The 24,262-nt window shown below is 36.8% G+C and overlaps 1 protein-coding gene across 1 annotated transcript in view; it reads left to right on the top strand.

The window, feature by feature from the left end:
• LOC124774960 (TATA-binding protein-associated factor 172) overlaps positions 1 to 23,613 on the top strand; it is a 307,412-nt gene extending 283,799 nt beyond the window's left edge. Inside the window, exons 34-36 of the mRNA XM_047249684.1 lie at positions 2,749 to 2,885; positions 15,389 to 15,470; positions 21,836 to 23,613. Coding sequence (XP_047105640.1) covers positions 2,749 to 2,885; positions 15,389 to 15,470; positions 21,836 to 22,021 — 405 coding nt within the window. The 3' untranslated portion in view covers positions 22,022 to 23,613. The remainder of the gene's footprint in view (positions 1 to 2,748; positions 2,886 to 15,388; positions 15,471 to 21,835) is intronic.
• The last annotated feature ends 649 nt before the right edge of the window (positions 23,614 to 24,262 follow it).

The raw sequence follows: 24,262 nt of genomic DNA, 5'->3' as shown, positions 1-24,262 counted from the left end.
TTCACTACTTCATCCCTCAGAGCTACCCATTCCTCTTCTACTGTATCTCTTTCCCCCACTCTTGAGAATTGTTCCCTAATGCTCTGTATGAAACTCTCTACAACTTCTGGTTCTTTCCGTTTATCCAGGGCCCATCTCCTTAAATTCCTACCTTTTTGCAGTTTCTTTAGTTTTAGTCTACAGTTCATAACCAATAGATTGTGGCCAGACTTCGCATCTGCCCTGGAAATGTCTTACAATTTAAAACCTGGTTCCTGAATCTCTGTCTTACCATTATATAATCTGTCTGAAACCTTCCAGTGGCTTCAGGCATCTTCCAGACGTATATGCTACATAAATTACTAAGTGATGGTACTGATCCCCCCTTGTACACAAAATGAGTTGGACCACTGTTGAGGAAGCAAGGAAAAAAGCATGTGAAATTTAAAAGAATACAGAATCCTCAAGATTGGCGAAGTTTTACAGAAACTTGAAATTTAGTGCAAATGTCAATGTGTGATAATTTTAATAGTTTCCACAAAAAAACTCGACATTTGACAGAAAACCCAAAGAGATTGTGGTGACATGTAAAGTATACCAGCAGCAAGACGCATTCGATACTTTCCCTGCACAATAAAAATGGCGATATCACTGATGAGAGTGCCACTAAAGCTTAGTTATTAAATATGGTTTTCCAAAACTCCTTTACCAAAGAAGATGAAGTAAATTTCCTGAATTCAAACCTAGAACAACTGCAACATGAGGAACTTGAAGTAGATATCCTTGATGTAGTGAAGCAACTTAAATCAGTTAATAAAGGCAAAGCCTCCTGTCCAGATTGTGTAACAGTCAGGTTCCTTTCAGAGTATGCTGAAATGGTAACTCCATACTTAACAATAATATAGAATTGTTCGCTCATCAAAAGTTTTGTACCTAAAGACTGGAAATTTGCATATATCATATCAAAACCCAATAAAGGAAATAGGGATAATCTGCTGAATGACAGGCCCATATCACTAACTTTGATTTGTAGTCAGGTTTTGGAACATATACTGTGTTCTAACATTATGAATTATCTCGAAGAAAATGATTTATTGACAAATAGTCAGAACAGATCAAGAAAATATCATTCTTGTGAGACACAGCTAGCTATTTATTGTGATGAGGTAATGAGTGCTGTTGACAGAGGATGTCAAATTGATCCCATTTTTAAATTTCCAGAATGCTTTTGACACAATTGCTCACAAGCACCTTTTAATCAATGTGCATACCTATGGAGTATCATCTCAGTTGTGGTACAGGATTCGTGAGTTCCTGTCAGAAAGATTACAGTTCAGAGTAACTGGAAGGAAAAAAAAAAAAAAAAAAAAAAAAAAAGACATTGAGTAAAACAGAGTAATACCTGGTGTTCCCCAAGGCAATGTTATGGGCCCTGAGCAGCCTTCTTAGGTTGTTTGCAGGTGATGCAGTCATTTACCGTCTTGTAAAGTCATCACATCAAAACCAGTTGCTAAATGATTTAAACTTGATATTTGTGTGAAAAATGGCAATTGACTCTAAATAACGAAAAGTGTGAGTACTAAAAGAAATCCACTGGATTTCGGTTAGACAATAAGTCATACAAATGTAAAGGCTGTAGATTCAACTATCAACTTAGGGGTTACAGTTACAAATAACTTAAATTGGAAAGATGACATAGATAATGTTGTGGGTGGACCAAACCAAAGACTGTGAGTTATTGGAAGGATGCTTAGAAAGTGCAACAGGTCTATGAAAGAGACTGCTTACATCATGCTTAACTGCCCTCTTCTGGAGTACTGCTATGCAGTGTGAGATCGTCATCAGATGGGTCTGACAAAGGACATCAAAAAAGTTCAAAGAAGGGCAGCTCATTTTGTATTAATGCAAAATAGGAAGGGAATGCCATGGATATGATATGTGATTTGTGGTGGCATTCATTAAAACAAAGGTGTTTGTCATTGCAGCAGGATCTTCTCATGAAATTTCAGTCTCCAACTTTCTTCACCAGTGGTGAAACTACTCTGTTGGGGCTCACCTGCACAGGGAGAAATGATCATCATGATAAAATAGGAGAAATCAGAGTTCGCACAGTAAGTTTTAAGTGCTTGTTTTTCCCACGTGCCATTAGAGAGTGGAACAGAAGAGAAATAGCTTGAAGGTGGTTCAGTGAACCCTCTGCCAGGCAGATGCAAATATGCTTCAATGTCATATGCTGCATTCCTAGCACATTAGGTTTAAGTAAACATCCATTGTAAACCATGAAACTGAAGTGCTGTGTTATTTGTAGCCACTATACTGAAAATTTTGTGTGTGTGTGTGTGTGTGTGTGTGTGTGTGTGTGTGTGTGTGTGTGTCATAACGCCAGGCTCATTTGAACACACAAGTTTTCAATAGAATAGTGAAAAAGTTCTGTAGCAAGTTACTCTGTGTTAAAAATGTAGCAGTACGAGTTTAAGGGAAGTAATTATTAAGCACACCAGGTCCAGGTAGCTTGGAACAATTCCTGCCTCTTTGATAATCAATTGAAAGGCACTTCTTTTCATATGTGCTGTGTTGCACACATGAACAGTAATCCCCAGTTCTTTGAAGAATTTCAGTAACAAATACATAAACTTGTGCCTATGATAAACTAATGCAGATATCTTGGCATGTAAAAATAGTGCTCATGTCTGTCGTTTATCTCAAAAGTGAAGTACATCTGTACCAAACAATAAAAAAAAGTTGTTAAAAATGTAATTTACTTTACAGGTTATTTTTGTGGAGCATGACTGGAACCCAATGAAAGATCTGCAGGCAATGGACAGAGCTCATAGGATTGGGCAGAAAAAGGTGGTCAATGTCTACAGGCTTATCACAAGAGGAACTCTTGAAGAAAAAATCATGGGGTACATGTTAAACTTTAATTATGTTTATACCTCCAATTTTAAGCACTGTAATTAAGATAACAAACTAAACACAGCTGATTAACTTACTAACTTGACCTCTAAAAAATTGGGACAGTTCAGCTGTCCACAAAGGTGCAAATGTTAGCTCTACTAATAACTGGAAGTTAAGCCCTTAACACCTTCTTAGTGATGATGGAGACAGTAAGGTAGATCCCAGTGTGTACTGCAGACTACTTTTAATACCCATAGCATAATGTAAACAGTCTTTGCTAAGTTCAGCATTGTTTATGTGCCTAGCCAAATTTTTTGGGCCCTGGTAGGCTACTGTACCATGTATAGGGTTGCAGGAGGTACTGCTGCCACATGGAAGTTTTTGAGACATCAGTATTCCAGCCCAGCTGAAAGAATAGTGTAATTGGTCTGTGGCTTTAGGCCTGGGATATACCAAGGTAGTTCTGCATCTACATGGTGCTACAAAAAATGTGGCTCTCAGAAACAAAGCTACTCCTACTACTTTTTGTTCAAGGATCTGAAAAAGTTTTGGTACCAGTGGAAGAGGAGTTAAATAACAACAAAAGAGAGGAAATAGATTTAAAATCAGACCATGTGTTTTATTCCACATGAAAGGAGCAGATATAATAGGACTTTTTCCAAAAATAAACAAAGGTTTTCATATGAATAGCATTCAAGTCTCTGCACCAGTATGCTTACATTTTCATGAGGGGATAGGAGACTTCTGTGCGGTGTCAAAGAAACTGATAAACCACTAAAACAAGATGATGATTTCAATTTTTTCAGTCTGAAATTAGGACAAAACTAAAGATAGATTCTTCAGTAGGAAACAGCAAGTTAATCCTTAACACGTTCTCTGAAGAAAACAATAATGGAAATTACTTGGCAAGAACTAAATGGAATTAAAAGTGAAAATCATTATTAACAAAAAATAATAATGAGTATGTTGGTCTTGAATTTAAATTACTCATGTACTAGTAATAAACAGAGTAAAAACAGACAAAAAGTTAGAAAAACTAATTTTACAGGGAATTGGAAGTGCTGATTATGAGATTTTATTTAAAATTATGGAGGTATACCAGGTCAAATTAAGCAACAAGTACATCTCATAAAACGAGACATATGCTGGCATAAATGAAGGGGGCATATATTTAACAAAGATATCTATGCAAACCACAAAAGATGTTTAAAGCATTAAGAAGTCAAAAGGAGATATCAAATGGAGCAAGGCAACTGTTCAGGTGAAGGCAGAAAGAGAGCATGGTAATTGTCAAAGAGAAGGTGGGTGTTCTAAACAAACAATAATTGTAACATGATAGCGAATGCTGAAATAAACAATAATATTAAAACATGTCTTAGGGGTGATAAGAGGTGTCACAGCAAAAATTTGCTAAGAAGAACAATTGAAAATATTGACACTGTGATGGAAACTAAACAAAAATGTGTTAAGCTAATGCTAGAGAAAGCAAGGGGAAACTACAGCCGTAATTTTTCCCGAGGGCATGCAGCTTTACTGTGTGGTTAAATGATGATGGCGTCCTCTTGGGTAAAATATTCTGGAGGTAAAATAGTCCCCCATTCGGATCTCCAGGCGGGGACTACTCAAGAGGACGTCGTTATCAGGAGAAAGAAAACTGGCATTCTACGGATCAGTGTGTGGAATGTCAGATCCCTTAATCGGGCAGGTAGGTTAGAAAATTTAAAAAGGGAAATGGATAGGTTAAAGTTAGATATAGTGGGAATTAGTGAAGTTCAGCGGCAGGAGGAACAAGACTTTTGGTCAGGTGAATACAGGGTTATAAATACAAAATCAGATAGAGGTAATGCAGGAGTAGGTTTAATAATGAATAAAAAAATAGGAGTGCGGGTAAGCTACTATAAACAGCATAGTGAACGCATTATTGTGGCTAAGATAGACATGAAGTCCATGTCTACTACAGTAGTACAAGTTTATATGCCAACTAGCTCTGCAGAGGATGAAGAAATTGATGAAATGTATGATGAGATAAAAGAAATTATTCAGGTAGTGAAGGGAGACGAAAATTTAATAGTCATGGTTGACTGGAATTCGAGAGTAGGAAAAGGGAGAGAAGGAAACATAGTAGGTGAATATGGATTGGGGTTAAGAAATGAAAGAGGAAGCCATTTGGTAGAATTTTGCACAGAGCATAACTTAATCATAGCTAACACTTCGTTCTAGAATCTTGAAAGAAGGTTGTATACATGGAAGAATCCTGGAGATACTAAAAGGTTTCAGATAGATTATATAATGGTAAGAGAGAGATTTAGGAACCAGGTTTTAAATTGTAAGACATTTCCAAGGGCAGATGTGAACTCTGACCACAATCTATTGGTTATGAATTGTAGATTAAAACTGAAGAAACTGCAAAAAGTTGAGAATTTAAGGAGATGGGACCAGGATAAACTGACTAAACCAGAGGTTGTACAGAGTTTCAGGAAGAGCATAAGGGAACAATTGACAGGAATGGGGGAAAGAAATACAGTAGAAGAAATTCTTCTGGGGTAGCTCTGAGGGATGAAGTAGTGAAGGCAGCAGAGGATCAAGTAGGTAAAAATACGACGGCTAGTAGAAATCCTTGGGTAACAGAAGAAATATTGAATTTAATTGATGAAAGGAGAAAATATAAAAATGCAGCAAATGAAGCAGGCAAAAAGGAATACAAATGTCACAAAAAATGAGATCTACAGGAAGTGCAGAATGGATAAGCAGGGATGGCTAGAGGACAAATGTAAAGATGTAGAGGCTTATCTCACTAGGGGCAAGATAGATACTGCCAACAGGAAAATTAAAGAGACCTTTGGAGAAAAGAGAGCCACTTGTATGAATATCAAGAGCTCATATGGAAACCCAGTTCTAAGCAAAGAAGGGAAAGCAGAAAGGTGGAAGCAGTGTATAGAGGGTCTGTACAGGGGCGATGTTCTTGAGGACAATATTATAGAAATGGAAGAGGATGCAGATGAAGATGAAATGGGAGATATGATACTGCGTGAAGAGTTTGACAGAGCACCGAAAGACCTGAGTCGAAACAAGGCCCCGGGAGTAGACAACATTCCATTAGAACTACTGACAGCCTTGGGAGAGCCAGTCCTGACAATACTCTACCGTCTGGTGAGCAAGATGTATGAGACAGGCGAAATACCCTCAGACTTCAAGAAGAATATAATAATTCCAATCCCAAAGAAAGCAGGTGTTGGCAGATATGAAAATTACCAAACTATCAGTTTAATAAGTCACAGCTGCAAAATACTAATGCGAATTCTTTACAAACGAATGGAAAAACTGGTAGAAGCCAACCTCAGGGAAGATCAGTTTGGATTCTGTAGAAATGTTGGAACACGTGAGGCAATACTGACCTTATGACTTACCTTAGAAGAAAGATTAAAGAAAGGCAAACCTACATTTCTAGCATTTGTAGACTAGGAGAAAGCTTTTGACAATGTTGACTGGAATACTCTCTTTCAAATTCTAAAGGTGGCAGGGGTAAAATACAGGGAGCGAAAGGCTATTTACAATTTGTACAGAAATCAGATGGCAGTTATAAGAGTCGAGGGACATGAAAGGGGAGAAGTGGTTGGGAAGGGAGTGAGGTAGGGTTGTAGCCTATCCCCAATGTTATTCAATCTGTATATTGAGCAAGCAGTAAAGGAAACAAAAGAAAAGTTCGGAGTAGGCATTAAAATCCATGGGGAAGAAATAAAAACTTTGAGGTTCGCCGATGACATTGTAATTCTGTCAGCGACAGCAAAGGACTTTGAAGAGCAGTTGAACGGAATGGACAGTGTTTTGAAAGGAGGATATAAGATGAACATCAACAAAAGCAAAACGAGGATAATGGAATGTAGTCGAATTAAGTCTGGTGACGCTGAGGGAATTAGATTAGGAAATGAGACACTTAAAGTAGTAACTGAGTTTTGCTATTTGGGGAGCAAAATAACTGATGATGTCGGAGTAGAGAGGATATAAAATGTAGACTGGCAATGGCAAGGAAATTGTTTCTGAAGAAGAGAAACTTGTTAACATCGAGTATAGATTTAAGTGTCAGGAAGACGTTTCTGAAAGTATTTGTATGGAGTGTAGCCATGTAGGGAGGTGAAACATGGACGATAAATAGTTTGGACAAGAAGAGAATAGAATCTTTTGAAATGTGGTGCTAAAGAAGAATGCTGAAGATTAGATGGGTAGATCACGTAACTAATGAGGAGTTATTGAATAGAATTGGGGAGAAGAGCAGTTTGTGGCACAACTTGACTAGAAGAAGGGATTGGTTGGTAGGACATGTTCTGAGGCATCAGGGGATCACAAATTTGGCATTGGTGGGCAATGTGGAGGGTAAAAATTGTAGAGGGAGACCAAGAGATGAATACACTTAGCGGATTCAGAAGGATGTAGGTTGCAGTAAGTACTGGGAGGTGAAGAAGCTTGCACAGGATAGAGTAGCATGGAGAGCTGCATCAAACCAGTCTCAGGACTGAAGACCACAACAACAACAACAATGCTAGAGTTAAGATGGCTCAGTAATTGTAATATCCAAAAAAAGTTTTGTACCATTTGTGTATCTGCAAGCTTATATGGCCCTGTGTTCAATTGGAGTAGGGAATTGTAGAATAAGCTTTATGAAACTAAAAAAAATAAGCTTACTGTTCAATAAAAACAAAACAGTCACCAAATTAAAGGCAATAAGTTTATTGGCAGTTCACATCCTTTAAATTATAACCTTCAGCTGGTAGCATTAAATACTGTGTTGCTACACCCCGCATACTGTAACATGCTTGGATACTCCTTGGAATGTAGTTCACAAGGTGATAGAGAGTGGCCCTCCTGAAGTCATTCAGTGTTTGAGGAAGATTCCTGTGATGATGCAGAGTGTTAGTTTCAATTGTTCTAAAGCATTTTCAGTTGGATGAATGTCAGCAGATACCACAGGCAATTCCATTTGGATGATTCCTGTTTCTTTGAGGAAAGTGTTCACAAGATGGGAGAAGTGTGCTCTTGCATTTTGGTCCGGAAAGATTGTTCATAATGGTCACATAGAGGTCAAATTGATTGTGCAGAGATGGTGCGTACTGTCTAGGTCAACAAAGTGTGCTCCCATTTGAGTAATATGCACGTCAGTCTTGTAGATTCTATTTGATTTAGAGATAGCAGGAAATTCAGGGAAAGAGTCAGGCAAAATGAAGATTCCTCTGTATCTGAACCAGAATGTTTGCAATGTGTACTATGAGCTTTAACTTATAGTGATGAAACAGAGACTTGTAATTCTAAAATCGCTCAAGTGGAAGTTGTTACCACAACAAGAAAAACATTGTGTACACATAATGTGCTAATACATTTTGGAATGTTAGTCTTCGATTGCTCACTGAGGATGACTGGCAGGTGCTCAGTAGTAGTAATGTGAAGTGTACTTAATGATGACCGACTACAAGCCCAAAATTTCTCGGAACACTCAACTAAATTTTCCTGGAAAATTTTAAATCTGACATTAGACAGCAGAGATACATGTAGGTAGAGTTGGTCTTTATTCAGTAGCGGCTTTCAAGTGCCTCTTGGTGGTGGTGATAATGCTTTGGATCAAAATCTTCACATTTTGAAGTTAACTGGTTTTATATTGATTGTGATAATAGTCAGAATTCAAGGACAACAAAGCTTACAACCAACAGGTCACCAATTTTGTTCCTCATTTGCACAATTGTACATATTTGGGTATAGCAGCTCTAGTATGACGTTCGACTGTTGCATTTTTGAGAAATAAAGGTTCAAAGTGTTATGAACCTGTTGAATGCCATATGAGAGCACCAGCTGTTAAACAGTAAGGTTAATGCAACTGGTTAAGGTGCAAACCTAGAAGTCTACTTGTACTGCGTTCAAGTCTGCTTATTTTTATTTCGTTTCATCAAACAGTTTTATCTAAAAAAAAAATCATGTTTCTTTAGAAAGGAGCGATAATAATAATAATAATAATAGTAATGATCAAATCATGTTTCTCCAAAAAGGTATAATGATAATAATAACTATTATTATTATTATGTTTGTGTAGGATTAGAAAATAAAAATAAGGGGACTTGAAGTATAGGCAGACCTCTAGATTGGCACCTTAACCAGTTACATTAACGCTGCTGTTTGACAACTGGTGTTGGTGTATTGTATTCAACAGACTTGTAACGCTTTAAACCCTTATTTCTCAAAAATTATGAGGAAGGCATTCTACTTGAGCTGCATTTGCTGCATGTAGGTATGTACCAGAACTGTGCAAAAGATGAGCAAAATTGGAGACTTGGTGGGTGGATGTTGTAAACAGTAGTTAATGTTTTTCTAAATCACTTTATAGAGCAGTTGTAAATTTTTCATTGATTTTTAAGGTAAAAAGAATGTATTACGTTACTATATTGTACTAATAAGTTTGTTCAGTTTTTAGGCTGACTTGTCTAATTAACAGAATGTAACATGATCTTGGTTTCTGCTATAGTGGCAGTTATACCATGTACAGGAATCATCGCGTTTCTTGGGAAAGTATTCAGTAAAATTCTGATTAAATGAGAGTGCCAGAGTTGCACAAGATGACTGGACTGCAATCAAGTCTGCTGGCTTTAATCTAGATGTTCCCAGCAGCTTCACCGCTCTGGAGACTGTGAATAAAAGTTTGCAGACAACCTGAGGATTTCTGGGAAACTTATAGGTGGGGGGGGGGGGGGGGGAGGGGGGAGGGGCGCTACTAGAAGATTACTGCTTTTTTAAATGATATGATGATTTCTGTGGTCCATCTAACAAATGATCAAAATTGAGGTCTGATGGAGTAGTATACATTGCCTATCTAAGTAAATCTGATATATCTGCTTTTGATGGACTATTTTTTTGTCTCTCCTGTTACGATAAATTCATGGAATTTTAGTAACCTGTTATTTTATTCTTCTCTCTAACTGCTACTGCCATGTGGGTGTGGAATGACATGTGATGAACATTCCTCCACTAGACATCAGTTTTGCCAAATCATCTGTTAGAGAGATCACAAAAAAGTCACTAGGTCACTAATGACTAAGATGGTATATCAGCCAAAGTAAGATAGTCGTGTAGAAGTTAAGTTTTCCTACAGAAAAGAAAACATAGTTGCATGAATAGGCTAGTTTCCTGTGCTAAAAATATAGTTTGGATTGTTTTTATTCAGAGTTGTTATAGCATTCAAATCATGATTGTTTTTATTCAGAGTTGTTATAGCATTCAAATCACATTTATGATCAATATTCTCATAAAACATCTGTTATTTTTATGTAATTAAAGCTTAAAACTGAATAAATATCAAGATTTGGTCATGTGATCAAAAACACCATGTTATTGGCTGAAGCTCCAGTAGCATCACAGGCTAGGAAGAGTAAGACTGAGCTGTGCATGTGTTATGGGAGTGTTAGCTGAAGTTACTAGGTTTTTATGTACTTTTTCTGCAAATAGTTTAGCTATTTAGTGATGGAAAATGCATTTACAACTTTTAAGTGACAATAGAAAAGAATTTTGTGAATGCTGATAGTGGAAACCTTTTCCCTACTCCCTGCAACATATTGAAACCCACTCAAAACTAGGGATTGTAGAACTTTTGCAAGTTGGCCCATATCTTATATCTAAATTTTTGACTGTCAGTCATGAAATACGACCCAAACCAAGAAGATACTCAGCAGAGCTAGCTCCCGCTCGTAGCATGCACTCTGTGGCACAGTGGATAGCGTTAAGTGACTGCGATTAAGAAGATCACAAGTTCGAATCCTGGAAGGCTCATAAATTTTTAAAAGGTTTATACAATAACCTAAATATTGGCACCCTTAATATATTAACCCTCAATGGAAAAATGGAAAAAATAGCAGATATACTACCAGAGAGAAAGTTAGATATTTTGGGATTAAGCGAAACGAAGCGGAAGGGAAAAGGTGAGAAGAACTTGAGAGGAGGAGGAAAACTGCACTGGAGTGGGAATAACAGGTTTGGAAGAAATGATGTGGCAGTGATGGTGAATAAGAATGTACAAAGCTCTTTTGAAAGTGTGACATATGTATCAGACAGGATCATAATTTTAAACCTCAGATTCCAAAAGGAAACACTAAAAATTATCCAGATTTATGCACCTCAAGTGGAATGTAGCGAAGAAGAGAAGATGGACTTTGAAAATGAGTTAGAGAACCGTATATAGAGTGCCAATATAGTGATGGGGGATTTAATGCACAGGTAGGCAAAGACAGAAAGGAATTTGAGCAAGTGTTGGGATGTCTTGGATATGGAGACAGAAATGAAGAAGGGGAAAGACTCCTGGATTTATGCCAGAGGAATGGAATGAAAATAGAAAACAGCTGGTTTATAAAGAGAGAAAGTCATGTTATCACCAGATACAGTTGGGAAGGGAGAACCAAGAGTGTAATTGATTATATTCTAGTAGATGGGGAATGGGGAGAGAAAGTAACAAATGTGAAGGTAATTCCAAGTGTGAGTGCAGATGGAGACCATAGATTACTGGTGGGACAATGGAAAATGAATCATTGTGTGAAAAATAGAAAACAGAAGAAAGTGATGATGATATGGGATTGGAAACTGAAGGAGAGTGAAAGTGCTGAGATGTATAGAGAATTAGTCTCACACAAATTTCCAAAAGACGTTTTCTGCGATGTAGGAAAAGAATGGAGTTTATTCAAAGACACTTTAGTCGAAGCAGCACAAAAAGAACGTAGTAGAACATCTCGAAAGGAAAAAGTAAGACAAGTTGGTGGGATGATACCACAATCCAAGCAGTTAGCATGGAGAAAGTGGTGGAAAACTAAAAATGACATGGACCATAAAAGATATATAGAGGAAAAGAAGTGCAAAGAAATAGTGGAAACAGCAAAGAAAAAGGCATGGGAAGAGTTTACAAAAAAACTTTAAGAAGATGTGAAGAGCAATAAGAAAATGTTCTATAAAATGATGAAAAATAAAAAGGAAGGCTTCTGAAGTACCAGTAGAGATGGAAACAGAGGATGGTATGGTGATTGAAGACCCAAGGAATATAAAAGATCTCTGGAAAGAACATTTTAAGAAACCGTTAAACGCTGAGGAGCAGGTACACAAGGAAATAACAAATAATGGAGAAATTGAGAGAAGTTGGGAAGCAGAATTAGGACAAATTACATGGGAAGAAATGGAAATAGCTGTGAAGAAGATGAATGGGGGAGAAGCCGCAGGACCTGATGAAGTATCAGTGGACATAAGAGCTGCAGGTCCAGTGGGAATGCAGTGGAGAAATATTACAATACCTGACGATTGGAGAAGAGGAGACATTGTTCCCATCTTAAAAAAAGGCACTAAAAGACTTTGTAAAAACTACAGAGGAATAACCCTTATGAGTCATACAGCCAAGATTTTTGAAAGAATTTTACTAAACCGAATAAGTGAAAATATAGAAAAGGAGCTGAGTGAAGAACAGCCTGGGTTTAGGAAAGGAATAAGCACAATCAACCTGATATTTTCTATCCGTCAACTGATGGGAAAAAGTTGGGAGTATAACAAAAGCGTGATAATGGTTTTTATAGACATAGAAAAGGCATTTGACTCAGTTAACAGGGAAAGACTCTGGGAAGAAATGAAGAAAATAGATACAGATGATGGATACATTAATGTAATAAACACAATGTACAAAGGACACAATTGTAGAATTAGAACATCGTTGGGGAACTCTGAATACTTCGAAATAAGATAAGGACTTAAACAAGGAAGTATTCTATCTCCTGCACTTTTTAATGTAGTGATGGAGGGAATGAATATGGCAGTTAAAAATATAGTAAAGGAAAAAGACAAAAAGATGATTTTTGCAGATGATATGGTAATATGGGGTGATAAAGAGGATGTACAGTTACAACTTGATGCGTGGAAGGAAATAATGAAAAGGCATGGATTAAAAATAAAAAAAGATAAGAGTGAAGTAATGGTATTTGGAATAGAGAAAGGGATCAACGGAAATATTACTTTGAATGAAGAACCCCTCAAAGTGGTAGACAGTTTCACTTATTTAGGGAGTGAAATATCTAGTGATGGAAGAATAACCAACGAAATTAATAGGAGGCTACAAAAGGGAGGCAATTTCTACCAAACAATAAAACATCTGATTTGGAATAAGGAAGTTTCAGAAAAAGCAAAACTCCTTATGTATAAGAGTTATTACTTCCCTATTGTCATCTATGGAGGAGAAACATGGACAATGACAGAAAGGGACTGGAGCAGACTGCAAGCAGGGGAAATGAAATTTCTTAGAGCAGTTTAAGGAAAAACAAGAATGGGCAGAGTAAGGAACGTAGATATCAGAAAGGACCTTAAACAAGAAAGTATGAGAGAAGAAATTGAAAAAAAGAGATTAAGATGGTACGGGCATGTTAAGAGGATGTGTGGGCAGAGACTCCCCAAAATTATGGAAGAACTAAAGATGGATGGAAAAAGACCTAGAGGGCACCCAAGAACACGGTGGAAAACAGGAGTGAGAATATCTGTGGAAAGGAGAGGTGTGACCTGGCAGCAAGTCAAGGAAGAAAAGTGGTGGGAGGACCGAGCCAAATGGAGAGGACTCTTCAGCACCCAGAATGGGATCCGGATATACGAAATATGAAAATAGTGTAGCAAGGACTCATTGTAGCAGTTCTTTTGATGGTGAGATGTATAGTGTATAGCTTCACATTAATCTTAGTCTGAGAAATGGGCTACTGGGGATGAAGTTATCACCGCACTGCCACAGTACAACAAGGTGTAGGACAATGAGGTTTTGTATGCAGAGAGATATAAACCACATACAATGTGCAGATAACACAAATATATAATTTTGGACATGATGCGTGTGAACAGCCGTTGCAAATTTAAGTGCATGTAAACACCAAGGAAAACACAATAATGCTCTGTATGTGATGTGATGAAGTTTTGTAGTTGTGATTTGATTTTCATATGAAAGGACTGTTGAGTTGTTTTATAAGTAAGGTAAAGTATTGTCACATGCTAGATTTGAACCAGTGACCGATGGACGTCATCTTATAAAATTTCGACAGTCCACTGTTCTACCAACCGAGCTGTCAGTGATGTACGACTAAGTGTGTAAAACTAATTTTTACTAACGGTTTAATTTTGTCGATTGATGCCATCCTTCTTTGTACAGTGGGAAAGTGTATCTCGGAGACAAATTGATGTTAACTTGAGAGTGCAAGACATTTAATTAAGCAAGGGAATTCGGACATTGACACGGTGGCATTTTGCCGGTACAGTGCAACCAATTTTCACATACCTCAATCTTTGCCACACTCAAAAACACTTTTTCAATTTTTATGGCTGTATTTGTACAGTGTGGTACTACAGATCATTTGTAACCCATTTTCCAAAATGTAAATCCCAAAACAGGATATCACTATGTATTAGCTTTATGACAATAGGAGCAGTGAGCTAGGCAGTGATGTCATAGGCATCACATGACTCAAATTGAGTGTTTTGCATGCTTTCAAATTATTTGAATTTCAATTCCGTTTTTATAAAAGGATACTGAAAGTCAAGAAGGAAAAAAGCATGTTATGAGCATAAAATGACACTTAACCATTGAAGGTGATTTACAGAAAATAGTCAAATACCCTATTGGCAACAGATACAGCAATGTTAGAACTATTTTTTGAGATAATGACAAACAGAATAGCTTGTCCCTCAATTCTCTTTTGTGTACAGCTTTTATGACACCGGTGTTGTGTGTGCAGGACATATTTAAGACACATGATAATAAAAAATTAGTAACTTCATAATTGTATGGTGGACTCCATTAACACTATCATGATTTAAATTTTCTGCAGTCCCCATATTTGCTCCACATCTTCTTTTTTCTCAACCCAGCCAAACTTGAAACACTGGGCTATAAAGGGATCGTTTTATTACTTAAACTAAAAGGAAAAAAAGGCCACAAACAGATATGTTTTGGAAAAACTCATAGTACTGCATTTTATAGAGATTAGAACATTCACATTTTCAAGTTACTTATGTCTGACTTGATTCATTTGGTATGACTGTCAAAAAGTTTGGTTGATGTTAAATCATACTGTTATAGATAATCCACTAATGAACTTTTATTGCACTTAGAAAGATTGCTTTTAGCAATGACTCTGGCACTTCATTCATAAACAGTGTTCTTATAGAAAAAAAAAATCACATATGTTACTGCCCAGAGAAATTTGATTATCTTTTTCACAGTATAGACAGACTAACGAAGGATGATGAGGTGTAATAAATTTATAATCTCGAACCATGAGGCAACATTTGTTACAAATAGAAGCAACTAATCATTATCAGGATATTTTGTGTTTTTGTTTTAAATCAACTCATTTTCTTGTGTACCATAAAAGTGATTGTGATGCTAATTTTGTACTGATGATGTTACTAGTATTTACACTAAAACATGGTTGTGTTACTGAAATAGAATAACGCATTGAATGAATGTAATTTACAGGCTTCAAAAATTCAAGCTCTTGACTGCAAATACAGTAATTAGCAGTGAGAATGCAAGCATGGAAACAATGGGAACAGAACAGGTAAACTGTAGTTAAAATTAATATTAACTTGTGCCAGGGTGTGGATGTTGATTTTATAGACATATATTTGATAAACAGTAGGAGCATAATGCAAACCATAACAAATATGAAATGTGTTCATTACAGTTTACTATTATTATTAATTATTATCCGAGCGGTTTAAGGCGCTGCAGTCATGGACTGTGCGGCTGGTCCCGGCGGAGGTTCGAGTCCTCCCTCGGGCATGGGTGTGTGTGTTTGTCCTTAGGATAATTTAGGTTAAGTAGTGTGTAAGCTTAGGGACTCATGACCTTAGCAGTTAAGTCCCACAAGATTTCACACACATTTGAACATTTTTGAACTCATGATAACCTTTAACCACTTAGCCTATGGCTTTTCAAAAGTTTAGTTGGCTAACCCTGTTAGCAATCTGTGATTACTGCCCTGTCCTCTTAAAGTGTGATTGTGACCAAGTGCCACCATGCAGCATGGAACATTCACACCATTCCTTAGCCCCAGTCCTTGCTCTCCCTTCATTTTTACTGGATGATCATTGTTAGAGGTGATCCAAATGCTAACTACTTAATTTTTAAAAAAAATTCCTGACACTATGCTGCCTATATAATGTTATTTTATTTTGTTACCAGTTTCAGTTCTGAACCATCATCAAAGGCAGGAAAATTATCACAGATGTATCACATATCATACATGCTTTAACATAAGTTACCACAGGAAACCATAATTGCCTAGCCAATATAAAATCAAAAATTGTAAAAATATAAAAATATGATGCCACATTGACACAAGGACCCTATCATTGATGATGGTTCAGAACCGAAACCTGTAGCAAAATAAAATAACATTTATTTTTTTGGCTAGGTAATATTTAACTTATTATAGATATTTTTGGCTGTAAGTTACCGACCCAATACCAAGTGTGTTATGCACACTGAATGGTCTTCAGGTACAGCGGCAGCCAACTCACTCACGCTGAAACCATATCCCATATTCTCGTTAATAGTGACTGTTGATGGGTACCAAATACTACTATCTTGTAGGGGGTGTCTTCTGTACGTGAATTCATTGTTGATGTAGTGCATAAAAATAGTGATGACTAATTACAGTGACTGCAGTTGATCAAAAGATGTTTGACACTGGTATGTGCTTTCATTTTTAAATATGGTTTTTGTGCAATCTTACATTACTGACAAGCATTTCACAATCTCTAGTACTGTTGGAATAGTGTTGATTCACTTGCAAAGCCTGTGTTCATCAATTTTATATGACAGAGATTTATAACAATTTTTCAGCCAAATTCGTACAGTCAATCATTGTTTTGTATAACTCAGTGGTAAATTAGATGGGTCTCAGTAGCAGCCATTACTTAATAAAGATCGGAAATTTTCTTCATCACGAAATTAACAGTGTTTACATGCACTACATTTGATTTACTACAGTAAAACACCTTTTTACTTTTAAATAGTAAGCAGTGTGTTTTACCAGTTGAGGATATAGGAGCTTACTTTCCCTAAAAGTCTGTCACAAAAATCTTTTTGTTGGCTGTATTTCAACTCTTTCACTCATAAGAAGTGCATGAATTGAGTACACACCACATAGACAGTTATAGAGCATAACTGTGTGTACACTGCCCCATTTCATACCACTCATAAAACTTTATTATACATTCAGATGAACATCACAATTCACAGTTGATTCACCATTAATCACTGTCCAGTTGTCATCCATGTTGATATGGTACACATCATTTTTAGCATTTTAACAGCATCATGGCACTCAAAAGCAACAATTAGCCGTACTGTCATTATCTTGTACCCACTTCTTCACTATCAGTACTTCGTTCTCAACTCCTGTACAAGCTCTCATAATAAAGGTCTCCTACTAATACATTAAAACTCTATATAGTCTAACAGATGCAGTTACAATGAGGTTAACAACCAGACACTATAAAATAATACAAATATTACTTACATAGGCTCACAAGAGCTACAACATTACTCACTCTCTCAACACTGTGGCCCAACTGGAGATTTACATTAGCTCACCTACTTTTTAGTATTGGGTATCGTATTTGTACAGTTTACTTCCATAAAATGCTATGCACAGATGGACACTGAAATCACTGTCCAAAGAAATTCTGTACATCTTCAGCCTTATTTAAAGAATCATCACAAGGTGATGCTGACACCCTTGTGTGCTTGAATATACCAATTCTCATCAGATAATTGAAGTTAAGCAATGTTGGGCTAGCTAGTACTTGAAACTGCATGGATATGCACGTGCAGTTGGCTGCTTTCGCTTTGTCTTTACAGCAAAGAGCAGGAGGGTAGTGGATAAAATCCCAATCAGCAGTCTGTGCACCAATGTCCTGTATTAAATTCCAAACCTCTCCATATTGTCTCATGAAGTGAGGGCACATAATGCTGTTGATGGTGATCCATCCGTCGGATGGGGACATTAAGCTTGGCACCCGTTACAGTCACCTGTAGTTGACACATACACTTAAAACATGCAAATCCCACACTTCACGAAAGAAAGTTGACTGTGTGTGAATGACAGAAAAACATTTAGAATAAGGTAGCTGAAACTGCTGTTCAGGGTGTCCTAGCTAACAGTGTCATACGAGGGTGGTTTGAAAAGTTCTCGGAGTGGAATAGAAAAAAGGTACTTACATCACTGAAACATTTTTTTATTTTTCAATGTAGTCTCCTTGCATTAGCAATTGGTCCAGTGATGTTCCAGTACCTTGATCCCATCTCAAAAATGAGCTTCCTCCAGGCCTACAAAATAGTTGTCAACTCCGGCTATCAGTTCTTCATTTGAAGTGAATCTTCGCCCAACAAGAAAAAATTTCAGTTTTGGGAAAAGATGGAAGTCTGACGGAGCCATGTCAGGTGAATAAGGTGGGAGTGGCAACAGTTCATACCTTAGTTCATGTAATTTTGCCATGGTGACGGCACATGTGTGCGGGCGCACATTGTGTTGTCGCGGCACCCATCTTGCAGATAACTTTTTTCATTTCTAATTCTTCAGTTAAAATGTGATATACACTTTCAGATGATATCTGGCAAGTGTAATCCTACATGACCATTTTGTGCCTTTTACAATGATTTCTGAAGTAGTGACACATCTTTGCCGACCAATGTGCGGATCATCATCTAAGCTCTCCCGACCAAATTTAAATTCATTTGTCCACTTGGCAACAGTTTAATATGAAGGAGCAGAGTCCCCAGGGTATTCTGGAAATCGGCATGAATGTCCTTTGCTTTCATACCTTTGTTTACGAAGTACTTAATCACTGCTCGAATCTCGATTTTTTTCCATCTTTGCAAATCACTACATGAGAAGAAAAACAGAGCCACATCACCACCATAGCTCTCTTCCAAGAGCACTGACATGGCATGTGTTTACAGACAACACTCCTATAAATATCGTGTGAACAACTCACGCTAGCACTGTCCTCTCGTGATGATTCCGAGAAATTTTCAAACCACCCTCGTACTACTTTTTTTTTTTTTTCTGTTTACATATGTGGTAACATTATTGATTAATTTTATGTGGGAAGTGGGGCTCAAATAACCAAAATTATGATTGTCCACAGTTTCTTTAAATCACTTCAGGTGAATTCCAGGATGATTTCTTTGAACAGACCGTGGCTACTTTCCTGCCCCGTCCTTGTTCAGTTCAGGCTTGTCTTTTATGTGTAAAAACCACATCATTGACAAGGGAGGAAATCCTAATGTTTTTCAGTAGCGCATCGAGTTGACTCCTGTAGATATACAAGCACTGCAGTGAACTGTGCTGCATCATAAAGGTTGCAAATTGTATTATGAGATACTTTCCTCTATGGAACAGCTGTTGTGCAGATTTATTATGCAGCCAGCATACCAGACTCACTCTGTATGGACATTTACATTATTTTGAATATTTCTTGGGTATTCAGCCACAATATTTCGGCAAGCTGATTTCCTCCATCTTCAGGCATTCCTAGCTGAATACCAGAGAAAAATTCAAAATTTTCTGATACTGTGAAAACCTGAAATCATACATTTACAGTAGCCATTGTTGTTAAATATAGCTCTAATAGAGTTTTAACAGTAATTAGCTCCTGGCAGGTGTAGTGGTTACCATGATCTTTGGTACAAAAATAAATTTCAGCAGATAATTCCACGGACACAAAAATAGTAGAAAAGAAAAATATAATGAACAGGATTGGATATGATTGAGGAAAAGTACAGTAAGTAATTGAGTAATAGTAAGCAGCATTTTTTACAGTTCATTAAATTATAGCATAAAGGAATATATTTGTAGAAACAAGGATAACAATAAAATGTCACTGAGCAGAATGTCAGATTAAAAAAATTATATACGCTTCATATTAAAAAATACACAAAAGAGCACTAAGTGCAGTTACAACTTCCAGGCTGGGAGGCCGTCTTCAGAATGTAAAACTATTCCCTAATGTTTCATTCCTATTGCAGAAGATATTTACGGAGGTAAAACAGCAGCTCAAAAGAGTTCACCTGCTGTCAGAGGTGAAATGTCAGGGAACAGTTTTACATACGAGGATTGGATCTTTAATAGTAGCAACTATTTATTTACAGCTCATACAAAATAGATACCTGTTTCAATGTTTTACTGACCTTCAAAGTAGTCACCAGCATGGTGTACAACCCTTTGCCAGCGATGTGGAAGTCATAGGGTACTCTTAGCTGTGCCAGCTGTGTTGACAGTTCGAGCAGCATGGTCTATAGCTTGACGAATTTGTAGCAGTTCTGAAGCGAATGGGATGAAGTGTTTCTTTCAGTTTAGAAATAGAGTTAAACTCACGAGGCCTTAAGTCAGGACAGTAGAGTAGGTGGTATAGCACTTAGCAGCCCCATCAGTCAAACAAATCAGTAACAGTGTGCACTTTAAGTTCTTGAGTATTGTCCTGCAAAATGATGGTCAGGTCCCGCAGAAAGTGTCATCATTTCTGTTTCTGTGCTGTTCATTTTTGGAGCACAACCTACGACCAGCTTTCTGCAGGACCTGACCATCATTTTGCAGGACAGTGCTCAAGCACGTACAGTGCAAGCTGTTACTGATTTGTTTGATTGATGGGGCTGCTAAGTGCGATACCACCTACTGCAATCCCTTGACTTAAGCCCTTGTGAGTTCAACTCGGTTTCTAAACTGAAGGAAACACTTCATGGCATTCACTTCAGAACTGTTATAAACTCGTCAGGCTATAGACCATGCTGCTTGAACTGTCAACACAACTGGCACTGCTAAGAGTGTCCTATGACTTCCACATCACTGGCAATGGGTTATACACAATGCTGATGACTACTTTGAAGGTCAGTAAAGCTTTGAATCATGTTTCTTTTTGGTACGAGCTGTAAATAAATAGTTGTCACTATTAAAGTTCCAACCCTTGTATAAACCATGGCCTCCCAGCCTAGAGATTTGAAATGGGCCTCCCAGCCTAGAGATTTGAAATGCGATGGACACAAGCTGTGAAAGCATACACTTTGTGATTAAAGACTGCAGAATTTTTTTCTAAGCGCACAGCTATTTTTGGAACATCTTTATAAATTTGTCAGTAATGAACAGAACCTAGGTTAAAAAGATACAATCAGTTAAGCAAAAGCATGGTCAGTATTACACATAGTGGTAAAAGATATGACCTTACTACTTTCACAGCCCAAAAGAAGGAACCTTTGTGTTTCATGCAGTGCTCATAAGCATTAGTTTGTTTTGAATTCATGGCTGAGATACACTTGAGTGCAACTTACATGTCGCGTTCTGAGGTTGTGTTTCTGTGTAGACGTCCCAAAAGTCCGAAATTGAGTAGTACCACACTTCTAAATATACAGGGAAATCAAAGCCATTTGTACAAAAGTGGGTAACATGTTATAAATTGGTTAAAAATGTGAATGACTTTAAGGGACATGGTTAGCTGACAAAGTGACCTAAAAGCGGAAAAAATTGATTATTACACTTTTTTCCCACTCTTAACACTGTGTCAAATGCAAGCAAAATTCACTTTGAAACAACTGTCAATGCAAATTTTATGCATATTGTACGTCTCTTATACGTGAACATGCAGAAAATTTGGTTTCAAGCATATGTGACTGGATGTATTACTGATTGCATTTTTCTTTTGTTCATATATGATGCATTTGTATGTTTTAGTTTTTGTCAAATTCATTTTACGTGACAGACTGTAGATATCTCTCTCTCTCTCTCTCTCACCCCCCCCCCCCCCCTCTCTCCCTCTCTCTCTCTCTCTCTCTCTCTCTCTCTCTCACCCCCCCCCCTTCCTCCAATCTCTCTTGCTCCCCTCTATATAATAATATAATACAGTATATTCTTTATATTTGCAGCTACTTGATTTATTTTCTCTGGATGACAAGAGGAAGGATATTGCCCATTCTTCTAGCTCCCATTCACAGCTTAGTGGAGTTAGCATGAAAACTGTTTTAGAAACTCTGCCCGATTTGTGGGAGGACAAACAGTATGAAGAAGAGTATGACCTTTCAACCTTCATGCAATCTCTTAAGAAAGAGTGATATGTGTTTTTATGTAATGTCTCTCTGTGTGTGTGTGTGTGTGTGTGTGTGTGTGTGTGTGTGTGCGCGCGCGCGCGTTTGTTTATAGAGTGAGAGAGATCCAATAATGGATAGTAGGAACTGCATATGTACAGTTATTTTTATACATTTCAATTTTTTAAAGAAGACAGGAAGAGAGATAGAACTGACTCATTAGCGTCTTCGTTTTGGATATCTGTATCATCACAAATATCGCCTAAAATAAGAATGTCACTGATTGTGTTATTCTTAGCTGAATGTGAACTGACCACTTCCAAGATTTTAGGAATTTAATGAAGTAGCTTCAAAAGCAAATTATTTCCATTGTCATTTATTACAAGTGACTTTCAGTGACCTGTGGATTTGCTTATTGTAAGATAATTGGTGTTACCATTTACTTATTTTGTTATGTGCATATGTGATGTACATATGAAAGGTGCTTTTGGTGCAAAAAGCTATGTCACATGTACACATATAAATTAGCTATGGTTAACTAAGTAAATATTGAACTGTAACTTTTCAATAAATGTTTGCACCCAGTCCGTAAGTCTGACAGACGGTGCTCATTTTAAACTAAGGGTAATTATCTGTGAAATTTTAGAAATTTCATGAAAGGTGGCTGTGTTATTTACCTCAGAATTCAATTATGACAGCAGTTTACTTTTACAAATCACAGAATGAGGTAACAATAATGACAGTATCTTAAGTACAAATTTGATTAAAGCTATTTTATGTTTTTAATTTTAAGTGATTTGTAGCTTATTGGTAACAAGCAATAAAAGGACATGTCTACTCATTTAAGAAAGAATTTTCATGATTTTGAATTTTCTCTTTTCTGAAAAATCATATTTTACGTAGTTCTTTGAATGTGATGATGGAGTATATATGAGCAGGAAACAATTTAAAAAGTTTTTAGATGGTGTTTTTTTATTGCTTGTGCTGTAGTGAGTGTTAGAACATCACACATAAGTAAACTGGTACAAATTTTAATGTAATATCAGATGCTCTTTTCTCAGTTTGAAGAATTCTTTTTGCCTTGTTAGACTGCCAATAATTTAATTTGGAAGTAGACATTGTACACTGAAATAGACTGATAATATGTGCTGAGATTAATTCAGAATTTGTTTAGTGTGTATGTCTTTTGGAAGCAAATTGCACAACTAATGTTTAATTTTAGGCTCGATAAATTATGTATACATGTCTCTTGTCATCTTACAACTATATCGAATCTCTCTGACTCGCTTGAAGGAATAAGGCACACACTATGAAGTCACACTTCAACACACTGAGAGAAAGAAAATTGTGTGTTGAAGATCTGTACTGAGCAAGACTCATTAAAATGTAGATATTAATGATCCCCTCTTCTTCCCTGCTGCTTCATAGGTTATTGAATAGGTAATTGAACAGAGGTAGGTCTTTATGGCCTTCATTCAGTTGACATCATTATTTACTTATATTTTTTGCATCCTGTAGGTTAAGTTACAAAGTACCTATAGCTTCATGAATGTTTTATGGATTCAGAATTTCAAACATTGTGTTCATTTCTGTCACCAGTGGAAACAAAACAGTGCAAAGAGGAACTGCTAACAAACAATACTTTCTTGTTTTGATCCTTTCTGTATTCAGTTTACCTCAACAAACTTTATATGATTGAAGTGCACCATATATGAAGGAAAAATTGAAAGGGGATGCTGAGGGGTCAATGCAGAGAGGAGCATATTTACCAGCTGAATGCCTCATAAAGGCCACATAATGCAAAGCAAACAAATAATTTGACATATAAATGTCCTCTATCACATCCTAAAAAAATGTGGTAGCAGAATATTTATTTACACAATATGAGATCAGTAAATTAAATTCATATTATTTTTCCACTATCAACAAACAAGTTATTAAGCGTAATCTATCTTGTATGACAATATAGCATAATATGGCCAGTTGGCATCCAGTTTTCCTACAGGTGAAATTGTTTTCACTTTCCCTTTTGCCCTCTCTGAGCCATAAATTGCAGTATTCTCATCTTGTAATTTTGTATTGCATGCGACATAAGTACAGAACATTAGGACTATTGTGTAATTATTTAAGGACTTTTTCTCATTATTGTATGTGCATTTATATTTGTGCAGTGATAATAAAACTTTGATCATTCACTTTTATATGAAAAGAAGGAGTAACCTGTGTATATCTTAATTCCTGCTTTGCTTGGACCACAAAGAGTGGCAT

This window comes from Schistocerca piceifrons, chromosome 2 (genome assembly GCF_021461385.2).
Source record: "Schistocerca piceifrons isolate TAMUIC-IGC-003096 chromosome 2, iqSchPice1.1, whole genome shotgun sequence".
NCBI lineage: Eukaryota > Metazoa > Arthropoda > Insecta > Orthoptera > Acrididae > Schistocerca > Schistocerca piceifrons.
This window is presented reverse-complemented; position numbering and strand designations above follow the sequence as displayed.